A 16,165-nucleotide genomic window follows, 5' to 3' on the forward strand; every position below is an offset into this window, starting at 1 on the left:
TCTAAATACTAACCTATTGTTGATATTGCTGTGAGTTTTGTATTGTTGTGCAAATAGCATACTGTACTATCTTATGAATCTTGATTATTACATAACATAATGAGATGACATTGAGACATTTGTATTTTCCCATGTGGTACGTTGATTGCTACGCTTGACACCTACAATAAAATAAAATCGTATTTATTAATTTACAAAAAAAAGACTAGTACAGTTTCTGGCCTTGTACAAAAACTACCTTCACCTCCTTTACATTAGACATCATAGTGAAGGTGTATACGGACTGGCTATGTAAGCAGCATGGCTCCAGCTCCAGCCAACCAGCTGCTGTAACCGTTCCAGTCCATTCAGATCTAAAAGGGAGCATCGAGCAGAGGCGTGAGGAGTAGTTTCTGGACGAGCCCAGAGTGAAAGCTTATTCCCTTCTCCATCTGCTGACTGCTGTCAAAGCCACACACACGCAGCGAAGATGGCGGACGCCGATTGGGGTGAGCATCTAAGTTAGAAATGATCACGTTAGAAAGCTATATTTAGGGTTCATCCACTCCGTATGTGATCGTTAACGGCATAATATTGCCACGAATCAAGAGGATTTATAGCTAATCGTTTCCATATATTTGTTCTACTAGATAATGACAACTTCGACCCTGATGAGCCCGCACAGAAGGCGGTTGTGGCGGACAAATGGGAAGGCGAGGACGAGGATGATGATGTGAAGGTAAGCTAGCTCGCTATGAGAGCCAGAGCCCAGCTAGTTGGTTAGCAAGCTATTATTTGTTAACGTTTCGCTAGCTAGCGAGTCCACTATACTATCCATCCAAGTTCGTGTTGCCAGTGTTAGCTAGTTAGCTATGCATAGCTAGGTGTTGGGTACTAGCCGGGTTAGACAGCTATCCAGCCTGTTGCAGGCAGTTGACAGTTAACGATAGCCGTCAATGCTGGGTAGATAACATGTTGCTCTTCTAACGTTAGAATGACATCATACAGCTAGCTAGCTAGGGTAGGGTTAGCTAGACCAGGCTAACGTTAGAATGACATCATACAGCTAGCTAGCTAGGGTAGGGTTAGCTAGACCAGGCTAACGTTAGAATGACATCATACAGCTAGCTAGCTAGGGTTAGCTCGACCAGGCTAACGTTAGAATGACATCACACAGCTAGCTAGCTAGGGTTAGCTCGACCAGGCTAACGTTAGAATGACATCATACAGCTAGCTAGCTAGGGTAGTGTTAGCTAGACCAGGCTAACGTTAGAATGACATCACACAGCTAGCTAGCTAGGGTTAGCTCGACCAGGCTAACGTTAGAATGACATCACACAGCTAGCTAGCTAGGGTTAGCTCGACCAGGCTAACGTTAGAATGACATCACACAGCTAGCTAGCTAGGGTTAGCTCGACCAGGCTAACGTTAGAATGACATCACACAGCTAGCTAGCTAGTGTTAGCTCGACCAGGCTAACGTTAGAATGACATCACACAGCTAGCTAGCTAGGGTTAGCTCGACCATGCTAACGTCAGCTGGCTAACAGGCCGCATGTGGTCATGTCAACGTGTGTCGGCTTCTTGCTCAACCATGTTTCCCCCGTCACGTTGAGACTCTTGCGGACTAGTTAGCTAGCGAAGCTACTACCAGCTAGCACTCCACCTACAGGGCCGTACCTTTGCTCAAACAGCCAGCTATAGTCAGGGTACAGAGCGGGTACTTTAGTATCCTGACCGGACCAGTTAGCTGGATAGCTAAGTCAGCTAGCTGGTGTGACAGAACCCACTAGCTGGCTAACAGGAGCTAATTGTCTAATGAACACCTGTGTGATGAAGTTGGTCAACTATAAAGCTAAGTGGACAGCTTGGGTTCGTTCGATTCGTTGGCGGACTAACGTTAGGTCATGTTAGCTCTCTAGCTTTCTCATTTGAATCTGTCAGGCAGATGGGAATGTGATCCAGATGACAGCTATCCGATGACTGCATTGCTAGAGCCTTCCGAGTATGACACACGTCATGTGTGTGATTTTCATGTGATTTTTCTAGCACTCTACAGACTTTCTCCCCCTGGTTCATATCGCTTCTTGTTTATAGAGACCCTGAGCATATGCGATGGAAAGGGCTGGCTAGCTTTAGGCCTCCTCTCTGGCATATGGCACAATGCTTATTCATATCCCAATCACAATCCACATGGTGTTGAGGGAAGTGGCCATGGTGTTGCTGTGTTATTACATCATGCGAATCACTTTATACAACACGGCATGTGGAATTGTTATGTGGCTGTCTGTCATTATATAATAGTTGGAAGTTGATTTTGGTCCAGTTTATCATCCTATGATATTGCTGCCATGATCTTGTTGAGCCAGAAAACCCAGACTATGTTCTACGGAGATGTACTGTATCTGGCAACCATTCCAGCTGTTACACATTTATGTCTGTGCTATTTGATATCAAATCAGATCTGTGGGCTTGAGTGACCAAGTAACAGAGTTGTATTGGTTAAACTCATCAGTAGTAATACCGCCCACCTGCCCCATCGAATTGCTAGCTTCTCAATGATGTAGCTGGTAGCGGTGTTTGAGAGGTGGTCAGGACCTGAGTTCGAACCCAGTGTGGGCAAAATGAGGGTGGAAGCTATACTGACGAGTAGGGATGTAACGATACACTAATCTCACGATACGATACACGATATTGGGTTGACGATAACGATACGATACACTAAGGGCAGGTGTGAAGCGTTGTAGTAGCGCTGCTGTAAACGCCAATAGTGCATTTCTCCACATTTCTACTCCACTCCACTTTGTGAATTTAGAGCTTAACTGTTGTAATATCATGGATAGGCTTAGAGACAAAAGACGTGTTTGTTACCAGCGTTGTGTAGCCAGCGTTCACTGAATAAATAATGAATAAACATATCACAATATTGTTTTCACCTTGACGATACGTATTGTGACGTTTCTGTATCGCGATATATTGTGGCACGATATATATTGTTACACCCCTACTGACGAGCGGCGCTGTGACATCTGTAACAGAAATACACTTGTACTCCTCACCTTGATATTAACCCTTTCATCCCCCGTCTCTTCTGCCCTTAGGATAACTGGGACGATGACGAGGAAGAGAAGAAGGTGGAGGTGAAGAAAGCAGGTGCAGTGATACTCTAGAGTTCATTAACCCTTTCGATACAACCACGTCACTGGCAACATTTTAAAAATATCTAACAAATATTTAATAATATAAAAAAAATATCTAACAAATCAAAAAAAATCCTCACTCCAACACTTGCTGAAAGCTGAGAAACTGCGCTTTCTAGTATTATAGGGAAAATCCAATTCATATTCAAAACGTTGTCACTGTACTTTCAGGGTTAAAAGGGTTAAGGGTAGTTCAGGCATTCATGTACATCATATCCACTCAACATTGTGTTTTCCTACGTTGAGAGAACTCTCTCGGTCAGTATCTAAAGAACAGGAATTTTGCCGGAAGCTGAAGTGCTGAAGTGTATTGCAACATTGCTTTGTGTTTCAGAGGCTAAAGTGTCGGAAAAGAAGAAATTAAATGAAAAAATCAAAGAGAAAGAGAACCAGTTAAGGAAAAAGCTGGAGGAGATGCGCGTGGAGGTGAGCTCAGTGAATTAGCTAGGCCCCAGCACACTAATGATTGATTGATTGATTTTATTTATTTTTAAGACAGGGACAAGGTACAGTAGACATTTACCCTATAGAATAGGGAGAGATGCACTGTACAAGGTTATAGCTAAACAGCTGATTTCCACCCGCAGTCCCTGGGCAAATAAATATACAAATGCACTATGCATTAGTATCGTGAGTTAGGCCTCAGAACATTATCTATTACACACACACACACACACACACACACACACACACACACACACACACACACACACACACACACACACACACACACACACACACACACACACACATTATATATAGATATAGATATATATAGATATGCTATCTATTACATATCTACACTATCTATTACATACAGATATCGATCGATCAAATGAACCTGTCTAGTTGAGTTGGGCCCAAGAACTATGGACTATTTTAGAGAGTTGGGCTCTAACACATTGTCCACTAATAAAGTCACCCTGATCTGACCTGGTTCCTCCCTCCTTATTTTGTGTGGATCAGTTACTGGTTCTGACCGTTGTTATTGTTTTTGCTAGGAGGAGAAAGAGATGACCCCAGAGGAGCAGGTAGCAGAGAAGCTGAGGGTGAAGATGCTGCAGGAGGCTGCCGACATGGAGCTGGCCAAGGAGGCCTTCGGTAAGACAGGCCCCCGGACAAACGCACGCAAGGTTCGCCTGTCCACTCAACATCCTCCACATTGTCCAGCCAGAGACCATTGCCCTGTTTGGAAAGTGAAAGTGCCCCCTTCCCTGAGAGCCGTACTCACTTCCCTGAGCGTCTGTGATTGGTCATGACTGGACAGATGGAAGTCGGTGCTGCTCTACACAGTTGCTCTCAGTCCAGTCATATTAGACCAGTCTTCTCAGAAGGAAGGAGGGAAGTTCTGAGTATTCTAACAAGGCCAGAGTGTCCCGAATCACCCTGTGACCCCTGCTTCCTACAAAGGTTATCTCAACCCCCTGCTGCCTAGATCACCCTGTGACCCCCTGCTTCCTACAAAGGTTATCTCAACCCCCTGCTGCCTAGATACTTCCATAGAGCTATGAAGGCCAGTAATATACTGTCCTCTCTCTCGTCTCCTTTCGTCCCTCCTCTGTCTCCTCTCTACAGGTGTCAGCAGTAGCCCTTCAAACAATGTCAGTGGAATAGATGCCATGTGCCCCTCCTCTAAAGACGACTTCACAGAGTTTGAGAAGCTGCTGAAAGAGAAGATATCTCAGTTTGAGAAGTCGGTGCATTATTCAAACTTCCTGGATTCGTTGTTTCGGGAGCTTTGTATTTCATGTGAGTTCAACCTCTGATATATTCATTTCTGAATATATTTACACTCCTTGGGATTTAATTAGGCCTATTTCATGCGTCGAACGGTTAAAACTGGTACCATTCTCTCACAGGGCCTGCTTTCAGGACTCAGTTTTTGTGAACCCAGTCACACAGTTAATGTCTGTGAGTAAAACGTCTGTACCACCAAAGATACTTAACATACTTCCCCTAACTGAATTAATCTTCTCTTTACAGTGGAAGTCGAGGACTTGAAGAAAATCAGCAGTTCTCTGACAGCGCTACTTAGTGAAAAACAGAAACAAGAAAAAGTAAGTTGCCAGTTATTGTATGCCAGTTATTGTATATGTGCTCTGTAGGCCTAACTGTTTGTTCTGAATAAGAGAAGAGTTTATTTTTCTTATCCCGGTTAAGTGTAGTTCTGCTTATGGCCACTGGAGGGAGTCTATCTCTATGTTGTCATTATCAGTTCCAGACAGAAACTTGAAAGTTCACTCCAGCCAGCAGCTCCATTCAGATCTGATAGAAAAACTGTTGTTTTTTAGGCAGGATCTTGTAAAGATCATACTGTTACATGACATTCTTTGTACAGAATGTGCTATATTAATAAAGTTAGATTGGTCGGTTGATCCATGCTCCTCTTCTCGTCAACTCAGCAAAACAAACAAGGCAAGAAGAAAAAGAAAGGAGTGCTTCCTGCCGGAGGGATGAAGTCCAAGATGAAGGACGACCTGGCGGACTATGGGGAGTTCGAGGGCGGTTACGCCCAAGACTACGAGGACTTCATGTGACGACGGCCTCCTCGCTTACACGCCCCCCCGCTCCCTCCCCCCCTCTACCAGACGTACGGCTGCTCCGCCCCCATGCTGTCCAGCGCCATCCTGGACCACCTGGACTATGTGTCGCCCTTCCTCCTCCCGCGTCAACGACCAGAGGAAGTAGAATACCGGGAGCACCCAGCGCCACCCACCACCCCTTACTCTCTAAATATACACGTGGGATTGCCTTTTCTCTCATTCATTCAGCTTTAACTAGCCTGAAGTCACACATCCTCACACATGTGCAGTCATTCATGATCAGTTGTGACCCAGCTTCAGTGGAAAATACATTGCCTGCTACCTGTGTTTTTGTGTTGGGCACATTTTTGATTTAGGAAAATGATGCTCATACGAAAATACAGTAGATAAAAGAAAAAAAAGTATTGCTGTTACAACCGCAGCGGCATAGAAACAAATGAGGTTCTATGCAAATATTATTCACCCAGAATGTAAATATACAGTATAGGTCTCACTTTACCTGTTAATGGGTTCCTTACAGGGGAAGTATATAGTATCTATAACTTTTTGGTTGCCAAATCCAAGAACAGATACATATTTCATGTTTTACCTTCAGAAAAATACAGTTGTGTTTGTTGATGCTTTGAAACTGACACTACGTGGGTGGGTAGTATTCTGCTTGGTTAAAGGGAGCTTCATGCATTCACTGTAAAAAGGGACTGACAAGAGAGAATGCGTCTAAGTGACTCCTGCCTCAACCATCCTCTGGATATGTCTCTGGAAGATCCTTTAAAGAGTTGAAGCAAAGAAATGTGATTTTAGGTATTTTTGGAGCAAGAAATACAGTGTAATTGACTGAATTTATTGTACTACTCCTAATGCAGATAAGAAATTGGGATCAGGCAAGTTGGCTCAACTTATAACGGATCCCTTAAATCATTGGTTCTGCAGGCTTGTATCAAGTGAGATGGGGAGTTGGGGGCTTAAGGGCTGACCTCTCCCTGTCTCCTCATAGAGGCTTCAGTCATCAGGATGGCTTGTTAACCTTCTCCCTCTTTTCTATTCATTGACCAGTTCAAAGTGTTTGGAGAATTGGATAAGGACAATAGTGGAAGATACCAGCATCGGCAGTGTTTTATATGCATCTAATTTAATAAAATCACTGGTCGTAAGGATGAACGGTTGTGTTGCTTGGTCTTTGGTTTCCAGAACATTTTAGCACAGTGATTGTCATTTCAAAGACTTGGATATTGATCTTTAATGAAACAAGGTCCATAATTTTTCTCATTTTTATTAGGGTTTTGATTTCCAACTTACTGGTTACAATCTTTGTATGTCCTTTAATAAATATCCCATTATTTACAGTTTCAAGTAGTAAATATTCATCACAGTACAGGTGAAGAAATGGTACAAATATTTACTGTAACATCAAACTTCCCACCAAATGGTCCCTGGGAGAGATACCTGTTGTAGATAATGGTTTTCCAGTTATGAATTAACATACAGTATATGGCCATCATTCACAATGCAAATTTAAGGAAAACATGTATTTTTGCAATATTACGTTAAAGGTTATATCAAAAAGGTACAAGCAGAATGAAAATATAAGAGGGTCAGGTCAGCCAGTCAAATCCATCTTCACCTCCACTCTGCCTGAACACCTTTTTAAATACTCAGTTTGCATCCTTTCCCTGCCCTAGATACACATATAGTGATTCAGACTGAGGAAGGAAGGAAGGATGCATTTTCAAGAGTATTCAGACAGCCCCATGGTGTGGCATGAAGATCCCTGGGAAGCTGGGTGAAGGTTGTACTCTAGCCTGAGTTCTGGGCGCGTGTTCCAGAACTTCCAGAAGCTGCCACAGGGTTCCGGGTGCTGCGTCTGCGGCTGTTCCGGAGTGCGTTGGCTCCCTTCCTCTGGCGTCTTCTCCGGCCATCCCTCACTACGCTGGCCAGGGCTTGGCCGGGGGAGTTCTGCTGGGCCTGGAACACACTCTGACGCGTCACCTCCCGGTCTCCGCAAGTGAACGTCAGGGCCACGCCCTCGTTAGTCTTCATCACACGGGACGTCCCGTCCGAGGTTCCGTCGAAGCAGCGCCCCAGAGCAATCTCCTTGGCGGTGCGGGGGTCCTGGTCTGTCACGGTATAGATGCCATAGTTGTGACCCAGTGGGTCAAGCGGCGCCAGCATGGTGAACTCATTGGTGTCGTTGTTGACAGCCAGAGGCAGATGGTTGACCAGGTACTCCTGCAGAATGGAGTTGACGTTCTCCCTCTTGCAGCTTCCCTGAGGGATCACCTTCACCAGGGTCCGGTCTACACGGTCCTGGTCATATAGCATCCCGCTGCACTTGAACTCCAGACACACGGCCGACACCGTGGACTGGTCCATGTCCCGGATGCTCCTGGTGTCTCTGAGGCCGTACAGCTGGCCCACCGTCTTGGGGTGGGTTCCTCCCATGTTGCGTGAGCGCACGTTGATCTCGTGCGGTGCGTTGAGCTTCACCTTAATGTAGCAGGCGCGGTACTCCAGGGGCTTGGGCCACCAGCTCAAGTAGTCCTCTGTCCAGCTCATGGGGTCGTCCTCATTGAAGGGAACCGTGTTGTAGTCGTAGCGATCGCCCTCCGTCCGGGTGAAGCGGAAGTGGGCGGCGCTGAACGGAGCCTCCTCGCAGTCCTTCAGGTTCTCGAAGGAGTAGACCGGGCCGTTGGTCTCCTCTGGAACATTGGGGCTGGGCTTCGCCACGTTGACACTGAAGGCCGTCTTCTTCAATCGGGGATCATCGTGGTCAGTTCTCCTGTAGTTCAGCTTGCCCAGGTACGGTTGGGGTACCCCCACTGTGTTGGGGTTCAGTTTGGGAGATGAGGGGACGGCCTCCAGCTCCTCCCCTCCCAGGTTGGCCATGACGAAGGCGGAGTAGGCATCCGCCTTCTGGTCATCGCAGAAGGCCGGCAGACAGGCACCGTTGGGCCCGGTGACCACGCTGTCGAAACGACCCCAGGCGCGGGGGTTGGTGGAGAATCCCGCCGTGGGCTCCATGTTGATGAGGGTTGTGACCACGCCCTCCACTTGCTCGCTGGACATAAAGCGCTCACTGCGGAAGGCCCGCACTTTCAGATAGCACCTCCTGTTCTCTGGCACGTCCAGGTTGAACAGACGCCTCTCTCTGATCTCCATGTTCCCGATGAGGAATGTCCTCTCCTCCCTCTTCCCTCGTTTCTTCTTCTCCATCTGCAGGCTCCCCTCCTCCTCCCACAGGCCTGTCTCAGGGTTCAGGGACCAGAGCTTCATGGTTCCCAGGTGCTCTGGCATCTTCACCTGTGCAGAGTCTAGGGACACCTTCACCTCACCAGCATTCAGCGACTCCCCGGCCTCCTCGTCCGTGAAGTCCAAGGAAAACATCCCATAGGTCCTCAGGGGAAGGGTGTCGCCCTCTTCCCCCACGAAGTTGAGGTCGCTCTGGGCCGCTGTGGCGGTCGACACGTCCCTGGGGTCCAGGAAGGTGACAGAGGCCTTGACATTGCCCACGAACACCTCTCCGTTCTGCTTGTAGAAGGAGTTGGGAGGAATCTGGATGGAGGCCATGGGTTCCTGGCCCTCCACCTCCCCCAGATCCAGGGTGTTGGTCTCGGTGGAGCTGATGGTGACTGGAGCCTTCTTCCTCAGAAGCCGGATCTCATGGTACACAGCGCCCCCTTTGGTGTTGAACGGTAGCACCTTGGTGGTGTTGATGAACTTCTGCATGTGGTCCACGAAGGTCACAACTAGCCTCTCTGTCCCTGGAGGCACCTGAAGGGAGAAGGTGCCTTTATAGCCCGTGCGGCTGACTCTGACACTGTTCATGTAGATGTGGCCGAACCTCAATGGCTCTCCAGTGTCTGCGGCCACCGCCCTTCCCCGTACTACGACTTTGGTCTCCACGCACTTCTGGCAGCGGCACTCGGCCACCACCATGATGGGCAGCTGGTAGCCCTGGCAGCTCAGCTGCCTCTCCTCCATCTTGGACACGCCGCAGCAGTACGACACGCTGTCCTTGCACCTGATGCCATTGTCCAGCTGTCCGGCGCAGGTGGCCACGGGACACTTCCCTATGTCGTAGTACAAGGAGTCTGTAGCGTTCTGGTAGCAATCATGAGGCAGGCGGATCAGGTGGGGCTCAGGCTTGGGGTCACATGACGGCTCATCTTTGCCTGGCAGAGAGAGGCAGAGAATAAAGCATTAGCATTGGACAGAATTTCATACATGATACATGAGCATCATTGTGTAAACGAAACACTTTCCATGCGAATTAATTTAGGTTGACTGTTGCTTATTAAGAAATTGTTTTCAGTGATTGTTCCCTTACTGAAAACTGATACTGAATGAGATTGACATGTCGGGTGTTCGGGGGGAACAGACCTAGGACAGTAAGTGTGGCAGGCTTGGACTTGATGGCTCCAGTCGGTCCGCTAGCTCTGCAGTAGTACTCTCCAGCCTGGTCCGAACGCAGGTCCTTCAGAACCAAGGTGCTTTCTGACCTCTTCTCCAACAGACTGCCGTTATGGAACCTGGCGATGTGCAGGGAACAGAGGAACTTGGTGACGCGGGATCACACAAGACTGCATTCAAACAGCATTCACCAAACACTTAATTTCTCTTGCTGGCACAACACTAATGTAATCTCACGTTGCCAGGAATCAGGGATTGTCATTATTAATCACAGTGAATCCATTGCTTCTTCTACGGGCCGAGATGTATTCAATATTCATATTTCTAGCTTTTGATAAGATTCTTAATCAGTTATTGACATGATATGGTATTGTTGTTGAAAAAAACTCTTTCTCCGTCCAGAGTGAAGTTTGTTGTCTTACCACTGGTACTGATCCGGCTCTGGTGACCCTGCCACCTTGCAGCAGAAGGCAGCGGTCTGGCCCTTTCTCCTGGACTTGGTCTCAGGGTTCCCCAGCATCTGGAGCTTTTCTGTGGGGGGATCACCACATCCAGGAACCAGACCACAGTAATGACAGAGGAATTGTCTTTGGCTAGATCCTTGGCTACATCTTTGAACTTTTCTTTGTTGAGTCAGCTAGGTGAAATAGCATTCATGCATCTTATGCGTTTACACTAAGTACTAACTACCTTTCAACCCCCTCTCCCGTCCCCCTCCTCTTTGCCTTTTACACCCCCCACCCCCCCACCCCCCCCACACACACACACCCTCTCTCCCTCCCCCCAGTACCTGCTCTGCCCAGCTGGATGCTGAGCACGGAAGTGCGTTCCGAGCTGAGCGGCACGATGACGGTGTGGGGGGCATGGTCCTTCAGCGACACGATGAGCGTGGTGTTGCCGTCGGGGCAGAGGCCCGGCACCCGGAAGTGCCCGTTGTGGTCGGTGAGAGTGAGGAGTTTGGGGGGGGTGGAGGAGTAGATGCCAGAGCGCTGCACGGCGGCGCCAGGCGCAGGGGGGCCTCCGATGCTGCGGACCGATCCCAGGACCATGTGATCCTGACACATGCAGGAGTCGCACTCCGCGTTCACCCTCCCCATCACACACTGCAGGGAGCAGCCTGGAGCAACGACAGGGTTAGCATGTTCAGTTAGACAACAACAACAACAACAACAAGGTTAGCATGATCAGTTAGACAACAACAACAACAACAAGGTTAGCATGATCAGTTAGACAACAACAACAGGTTAACATGATCAGTTAGACAACAACAACAACAAGGTTAGCATGTTCAGTTAGACAACAACAACAGGGTTAGCATGATCAGTTAGACAACAACGACAGGGTTAGCATGATCAGTCAGACAACAACAACAAGGCTAGCATGATCAGTTAGACAACAACAACAACAAGGTTAGCATGATCAGTTAGAATCAGTTAGACAATCACACTTTGAAGCACATTGAAGGACATCACTTCTTGCTCTTAGAGCTCTGACATCTTCCTGATCGTGTTGTAATGGATGTGATAATGATGACGATAATAATGTTGCTGATTATTATAATGATGCCCATGTTGACCATTTGAATAATAAGAATGACAATGTTGATAATGATGATGATGATGATAATGATGGCGTTAATGGCAATAATGATGTTGAGATCAAAGCCAACCCACCAGTCCTGGGGCACTCTGGTCCCTTGCAGGCCCTCCCCTCCACGGTGGGCCCACTGCACTGCAGGGTCTTGGACTGGCAGGTCCTGGAGCGGACCTGAACCCCTACCTGATCACACTGGGCCGGACACACACCCCAGCCCGACCAAGGACCCCACACCCCTGGGGCTGACCCACTGCTGCCTGGTGGACAACAAGGTTCATTCAAAAATGAATTACAATCACTTCCTCTTGGCTCCGTGTGGAATCCCACACTAAAAGTTCACATTTAAATGAAGTGAACACATTCAATTTATCATTAAAAGTTTTGTGTTGAACGTTTGTTGATAATTTCAGCACATATAGAGCATCTGCAGATTTGTGTATCCTAAAAGGCTGACCAGATTTTATGATTTTCCTATAAAAAATATTAATTGTGTGTGTGCGTGTGTGTGTGTGTGTGTGTTACCGGCCCCGACCCCTGACTGACCTTTAGGACACAGGAAGCGTACCGCGTAGTTGGAGCAGTTCTTCCCGGGCTCCTGCTCTGCGTTGGAGCACCAGAAGCCCAGGGCCGGGTCTGCGTGGACGCGTTCCCCGGTGCTCCGCGCCGGGACCCAGTCGGTGGTGCGGGCCTCCAGGGCGCGGGGGGAGTCGCAGACGCGGGCGCGGTAGTAGAACCTGATGGCGTCCAGCTGCTCGTAGTCCCCGCGGCCGCCGGGGTGGTCCACGTTAAACCAGGTGGTCCACTCATAGTCATCTGACCATACAGGGAAGTGATAATGATAATACAGTTTATCATCTGATAACGCAGCGATGAGCAGATCAAGGTTGAAGGAGGGATGGAGGGAAGAGCTCAAGGAACGATGGAAGGAAGGGTTAAAGGAGGGATGGAAGGAAGGGTTGAAGGAGGGATGGAAGGAAGGGTTGGAGGAGGGATGGAAGGAAGGGTTGGAGGAGGGATGGAAGGAAGGGTTGAAGGAGGGATGGAAGGAAGGGTTGGAGGAGGGATGGAAGGAAGGGTTGGAGGAGGGATGGAAGGAAGGGTTAAAGGAGGGATGGAAGGAAGGGTTGAAGGAGGGATGGAAGGAAGGGTTGGAGGAGGGATGGAAGGAAGGGTTGAAGGAGGGATGGAAGGAAGGGTTAAAGGAGGGATGGAAGGAAGGGTTGAAGGAGGGATGGAAGGAAGGGTTGAAGGAGGGATGGAAAGAAGGGTTGAAGGAGGGATGGAAGGAAGGGTTAAAGGAGGGATGGAAGGAAGGGTTGGAGGAGGGATGGAAGGAAGGGTTGAAGGAGGGATGGAAGGAAGGGTTGAAGGAGGGATGGAAGGAAGGGTTAAAGGAGGGATGGAAGGAAGGGTTGAAGGAGGGATGGAAGGAAGGGTTGGAGGAGGGATGGAAGGAAGGGTTGAAGGAGGGATGGAAGGAAGGGTTAAAGGAGGGATGGAAGGAAGGGTTGAAGGAGGGATGGAAGGAAGGGTTGGAGGAGGGATGGAAGGAAGGGTTGAAGGAGGGATGGAAGGAAGGGTTGAAGGAGGGATGGAAGGAAGGGTTGGAGGAGGGATGGAAGGAAGGATTGAAGGAGGGATGGAAGGAAGGGTTGAAGGATGGATGGAAGGAAGGGTTGGAAGAGGGATGGAAGGAAGGGTTGAAGGAGGGATGGAAGGAAGGGTTGGGGAAGGGATGGAAGGAAGGGTTGAAGGAGGGATGGAAGGAAGGGTTGGAGGAGGGATGGAAGGAAGGGTTGGAGGAGGGATGGAAGGAAGGGTTGAAGGAGGGATGGAAGGAAGGGTTGGAAGAGGGATGGAAGGAAGGGTTGGAGGAGGGATGGAAGGAAGGGTTGAAGGAGGGATGGAAGGAAGGGTTGGAAGAGGGATGGAAGGAAGGGTTGGAGGAGGGATGGAAGGAAGGGTTGGAGGAGGGATGGAAGGAAGGGTTGGAGGAGGGATGGAAGGAAGGGTTGAAGGAGGGATGGAAGGAAGGGTTGGAGGAGGGATGGAAGGAAGGGTTGAAGGAGGGATGGAAGGAAGGGTTGGAGGAGGGATGGAAGGAAGGAGGGATGGAAGGAAGGAGGGATGGAAGGAAGGGTTGAAGGACAGTTACCGTCAGTGTGGTAGATAGCAGGGTTGCTCTGTCCAGAGACTCGGCTGTTGTCTCTCCTCCATGTCCCTGCGACACACACAGCACACATACACCGCACACACACATACAGTACACACACACACACACCGCACACACACATACAGTACACACACACATCTTGATTGATAAATCAGTCATAAATCAGACAGTTGATTGTTTTCCATTATTTTATCATTCAATTAAGATATGCCTGGCATTTGGATTTTCTTGAAACTTTGGACTGGTCTTTTGTTGACAGTTGTTGCTATGTTGGAAGGGACCTAGGATCTCTGATTCACGCCAGTGAAGACAGTATATAAAGACCAGGATATCACTCTGATCAGTCTGGTGTTCTGACAGCGACCTTCTCTTCATGTCATGCTCAGACCCAGTCCCTATGCCTGCTGGTTCACCATGTGGACTTTGGATATGACATGAAATAAAACCACACTATTACCAGTAGTCCATTCAAGCTTTTAGGGGAAATTAAGGTTTTGGCAAATTTATTTCACTGGCTAATAGAGAAATAAACACGACTAAAAGTCAACAAATTTGATTTATTGGCACAGCGATCTTTTTCTGTTTGTGTTCCCAGAGTCGGTGTCTCAGCTGCGAACAATCAGGTTGTTTGTTCTGTCACCACGGGGACCCGTAGCCACAGAGGTCCCTCTTTCTGATTGCAGTTGCACAGTCTGTCAAGACTCATGATGATGATGATGATGATGTTGGTGTGTGTGTCTGAGTGTGTGTGTGTGTGTGTGTTTGTGCGTGTGTGTGTGTGCAGTGTTACGAACATCTAAAAAATTGATCTTGACTTTTCCCAGAACACCTCAGCAGGATAACTAAGCCAGAAGTATCAGAACACAGCTGAGCATCTCTGTAATACCCCCGCACCATTACAATCACATCTCTGTAATACCCCCGCCACCATTACAATCACATCTGCAAATCCCATTGGCTGGAAGAGTGCTTAGACCACGACTCTCAGCAACTTAGGACTACTTTGATCGTAATCATGAACAAAATATTGGTGCCATTTCCCCCTCTAACTCCTCCACCTCATGTCTTGACCCTGTATCAACAGAACTCTTTAAGCGGTTGTTCGACAGTGTTTCAAGCCATGTCCTGAAGATCATAAACATGTCTCTTCAAACAGGCATCTTCACAGATGCCTTCAAAACAGCTGCTGTAAAACCGCTACTAAAGAAACCCAACCTAGATGTTAATGCACTGAACAACTACAGGCCGATATCCAACCTCCCATTCATTAGTAAGATACTTGAAAATATAGTTTAAGCACAAATAAACTCCTTTCTCAAAGAAAATAATATCTTGGAGGAACTTCAGTCAGGCTTTAGGACAGACCACAGCACTGAAACTGCTCTTACTAAAATAATCAGCCTCAATCTCAGATCTCACACTAAACTCTGATGCAAATAAGGTCTTGTCGAATTAGACCTAAGTGCAGCGTTTGATACGATCGACCATGATATTGTATCCTAAACAATCGTCTTGAAAGGCTTTTTGGTGTTTCTGACTGTGTTAGACTGAACATACATCAAAGGGAGAAAGTTCTAGGTCAGGCTTGGAGATCATGTGTCTTGGTCCATAACTATTCTCACTACACATGCTGCCACTTGGGGAAATCATTAGAGAGCATAATGTATGTTTCCATAGTTATGCGGACGACACGCAACCAACCGTACTTCTCCTGAATCAAATGATGCTGCAGCTACAGTATAAACTCACTACAGTATAATCACACACTGTGTAGCGAATACAAACGTGTGCTGTACAGTTCACAAAGGCATAGAACAGACTCTAGTTATGCATCTCAAAACTGATAACTGGGTTTTATGACACAACCAGAAGTGCCATACACATTTGTGGGATTTTGGTACTTTGTAATGTTGCATTGGTAAGCTTTTTAAAATGTTCTATTTTACTTGATTTCTTATCTGTATGTTCTTTTTATTGTGTTTTATCTTCCATCTTATTTTCCCTCATGCATTTTGTTCATTGTATGTCTATTTTTATGTGAAGCACTCCGTGCCTGTAAATTCTCTGTTGTAAAGCACTTTGAGATGCATTTATTTGTATGAAAGGTGTATACAAATACACTATTATTATTATTATTATTATTATTATTATTATCATTATTGTTGTTGTTGTTGTTATGTACTGTTTTTGTGAAGCTGGTGACCCCAAAGACACATTTCCATCACTAGATGAACAACAATAAGGTTGTTCTATTCTCTGGAGTCACAT

At 47.4% G+C, this 16,165-nt stretch overlaps 2 protein-coding genes across 2 annotated transcripts in view; one reads left to right on the forward strand and one right to left on the reverse strand.

Moving 5' to 3' along the window:
• Positions 1 to 449: 449 nt before the first annotated feature.
• Positions 450 to 6,877, forward strand: eif3jb (eukaryotic translation initiation factor 3, subunit Jb). Its single transcript, XM_084436851.1, has 8 exons — positions 450 to 488; positions 630 to 718; positions 3,080 to 3,131; positions 3,513 to 3,604; positions 4,180 to 4,279; positions 4,754 to 4,927; positions 5,162 to 5,235; positions 5,581 to 6,877. Exons 1-8 carry the CDS (start codon positions 470 to 472, stop codon positions 5,713 to 5,715), a joined length of 735 nt encoding a protein of 244 aa, XP_084292977.1. The 5' UTR covers positions 450 to 469; the 3' UTR covers positions 5,716 to 6,877.
• A 638-nt stretch (positions 6,878 to 7,515) lies between these two features.
• cilp (cartilage intermediate layer protein, nucleotide pyrophosphohydrolase) overlaps positions 7,516 to 16,165 on the reverse strand; it is a gene marked incomplete at both ends in the record, with an annotated part of 78,531 nt that continues 69,881 nt past the window's right edge. Inside the window, 6 exons of the mRNA XM_084437297.1 lie at positions 7,516 to 9,890; positions 10,099 to 10,247; positions 10,551 to 10,659; positions 10,919 to 11,245; positions 11,802 to 11,981; positions 12,268 to 12,537. Of these exons, the coding sequence (XP_084293423.1) occupies positions 7,516 to 9,890; positions 10,099 to 10,247; positions 10,551 to 10,659; positions 10,919 to 11,245; positions 11,802 to 11,981; positions 12,268 to 12,537 (3,410 nt within the window). The remainder of the gene's footprint in view (positions 9,891 to 10,098; positions 10,248 to 10,550; positions 10,660 to 10,918; positions 11,246 to 11,801; positions 11,982 to 12,267; positions 12,538 to 16,165) is intronic.

The sequence above is a fragment of the Borostomias antarcticus genome, assembly GCF_949987555.1.
Source record: "Borostomias antarcticus genome assembly, chromosome: 4".
In the NCBI taxonomy this organism is placed as follows: Eukaryota; Metazoa; Chordata; class Actinopteri; order Stomiiformes; family Stomiidae; genus Borostomias; species Borostomias antarcticus.

Excerpts from the sequence above, each read along its gene's own strand:
- eif3jb (XM_084436851.1), top strand. Across the intron at positions 3,132-3,512 it reads GGTGGAGGTGAAGAAAGCAG|AGGCTAAAGTGTCGGAAAAG; the intron begins GTGCAGTGATAC and ends TTTGTGTTTCAG. Across the intron at positions 4,280-4,753 it reads GCTGGCCAAGGAGGCCTTCG|GTGTCAGCAGTAGCCCTTCA; the intron begins GTAAGACAGGCC and ends TCCTCTCTACAG.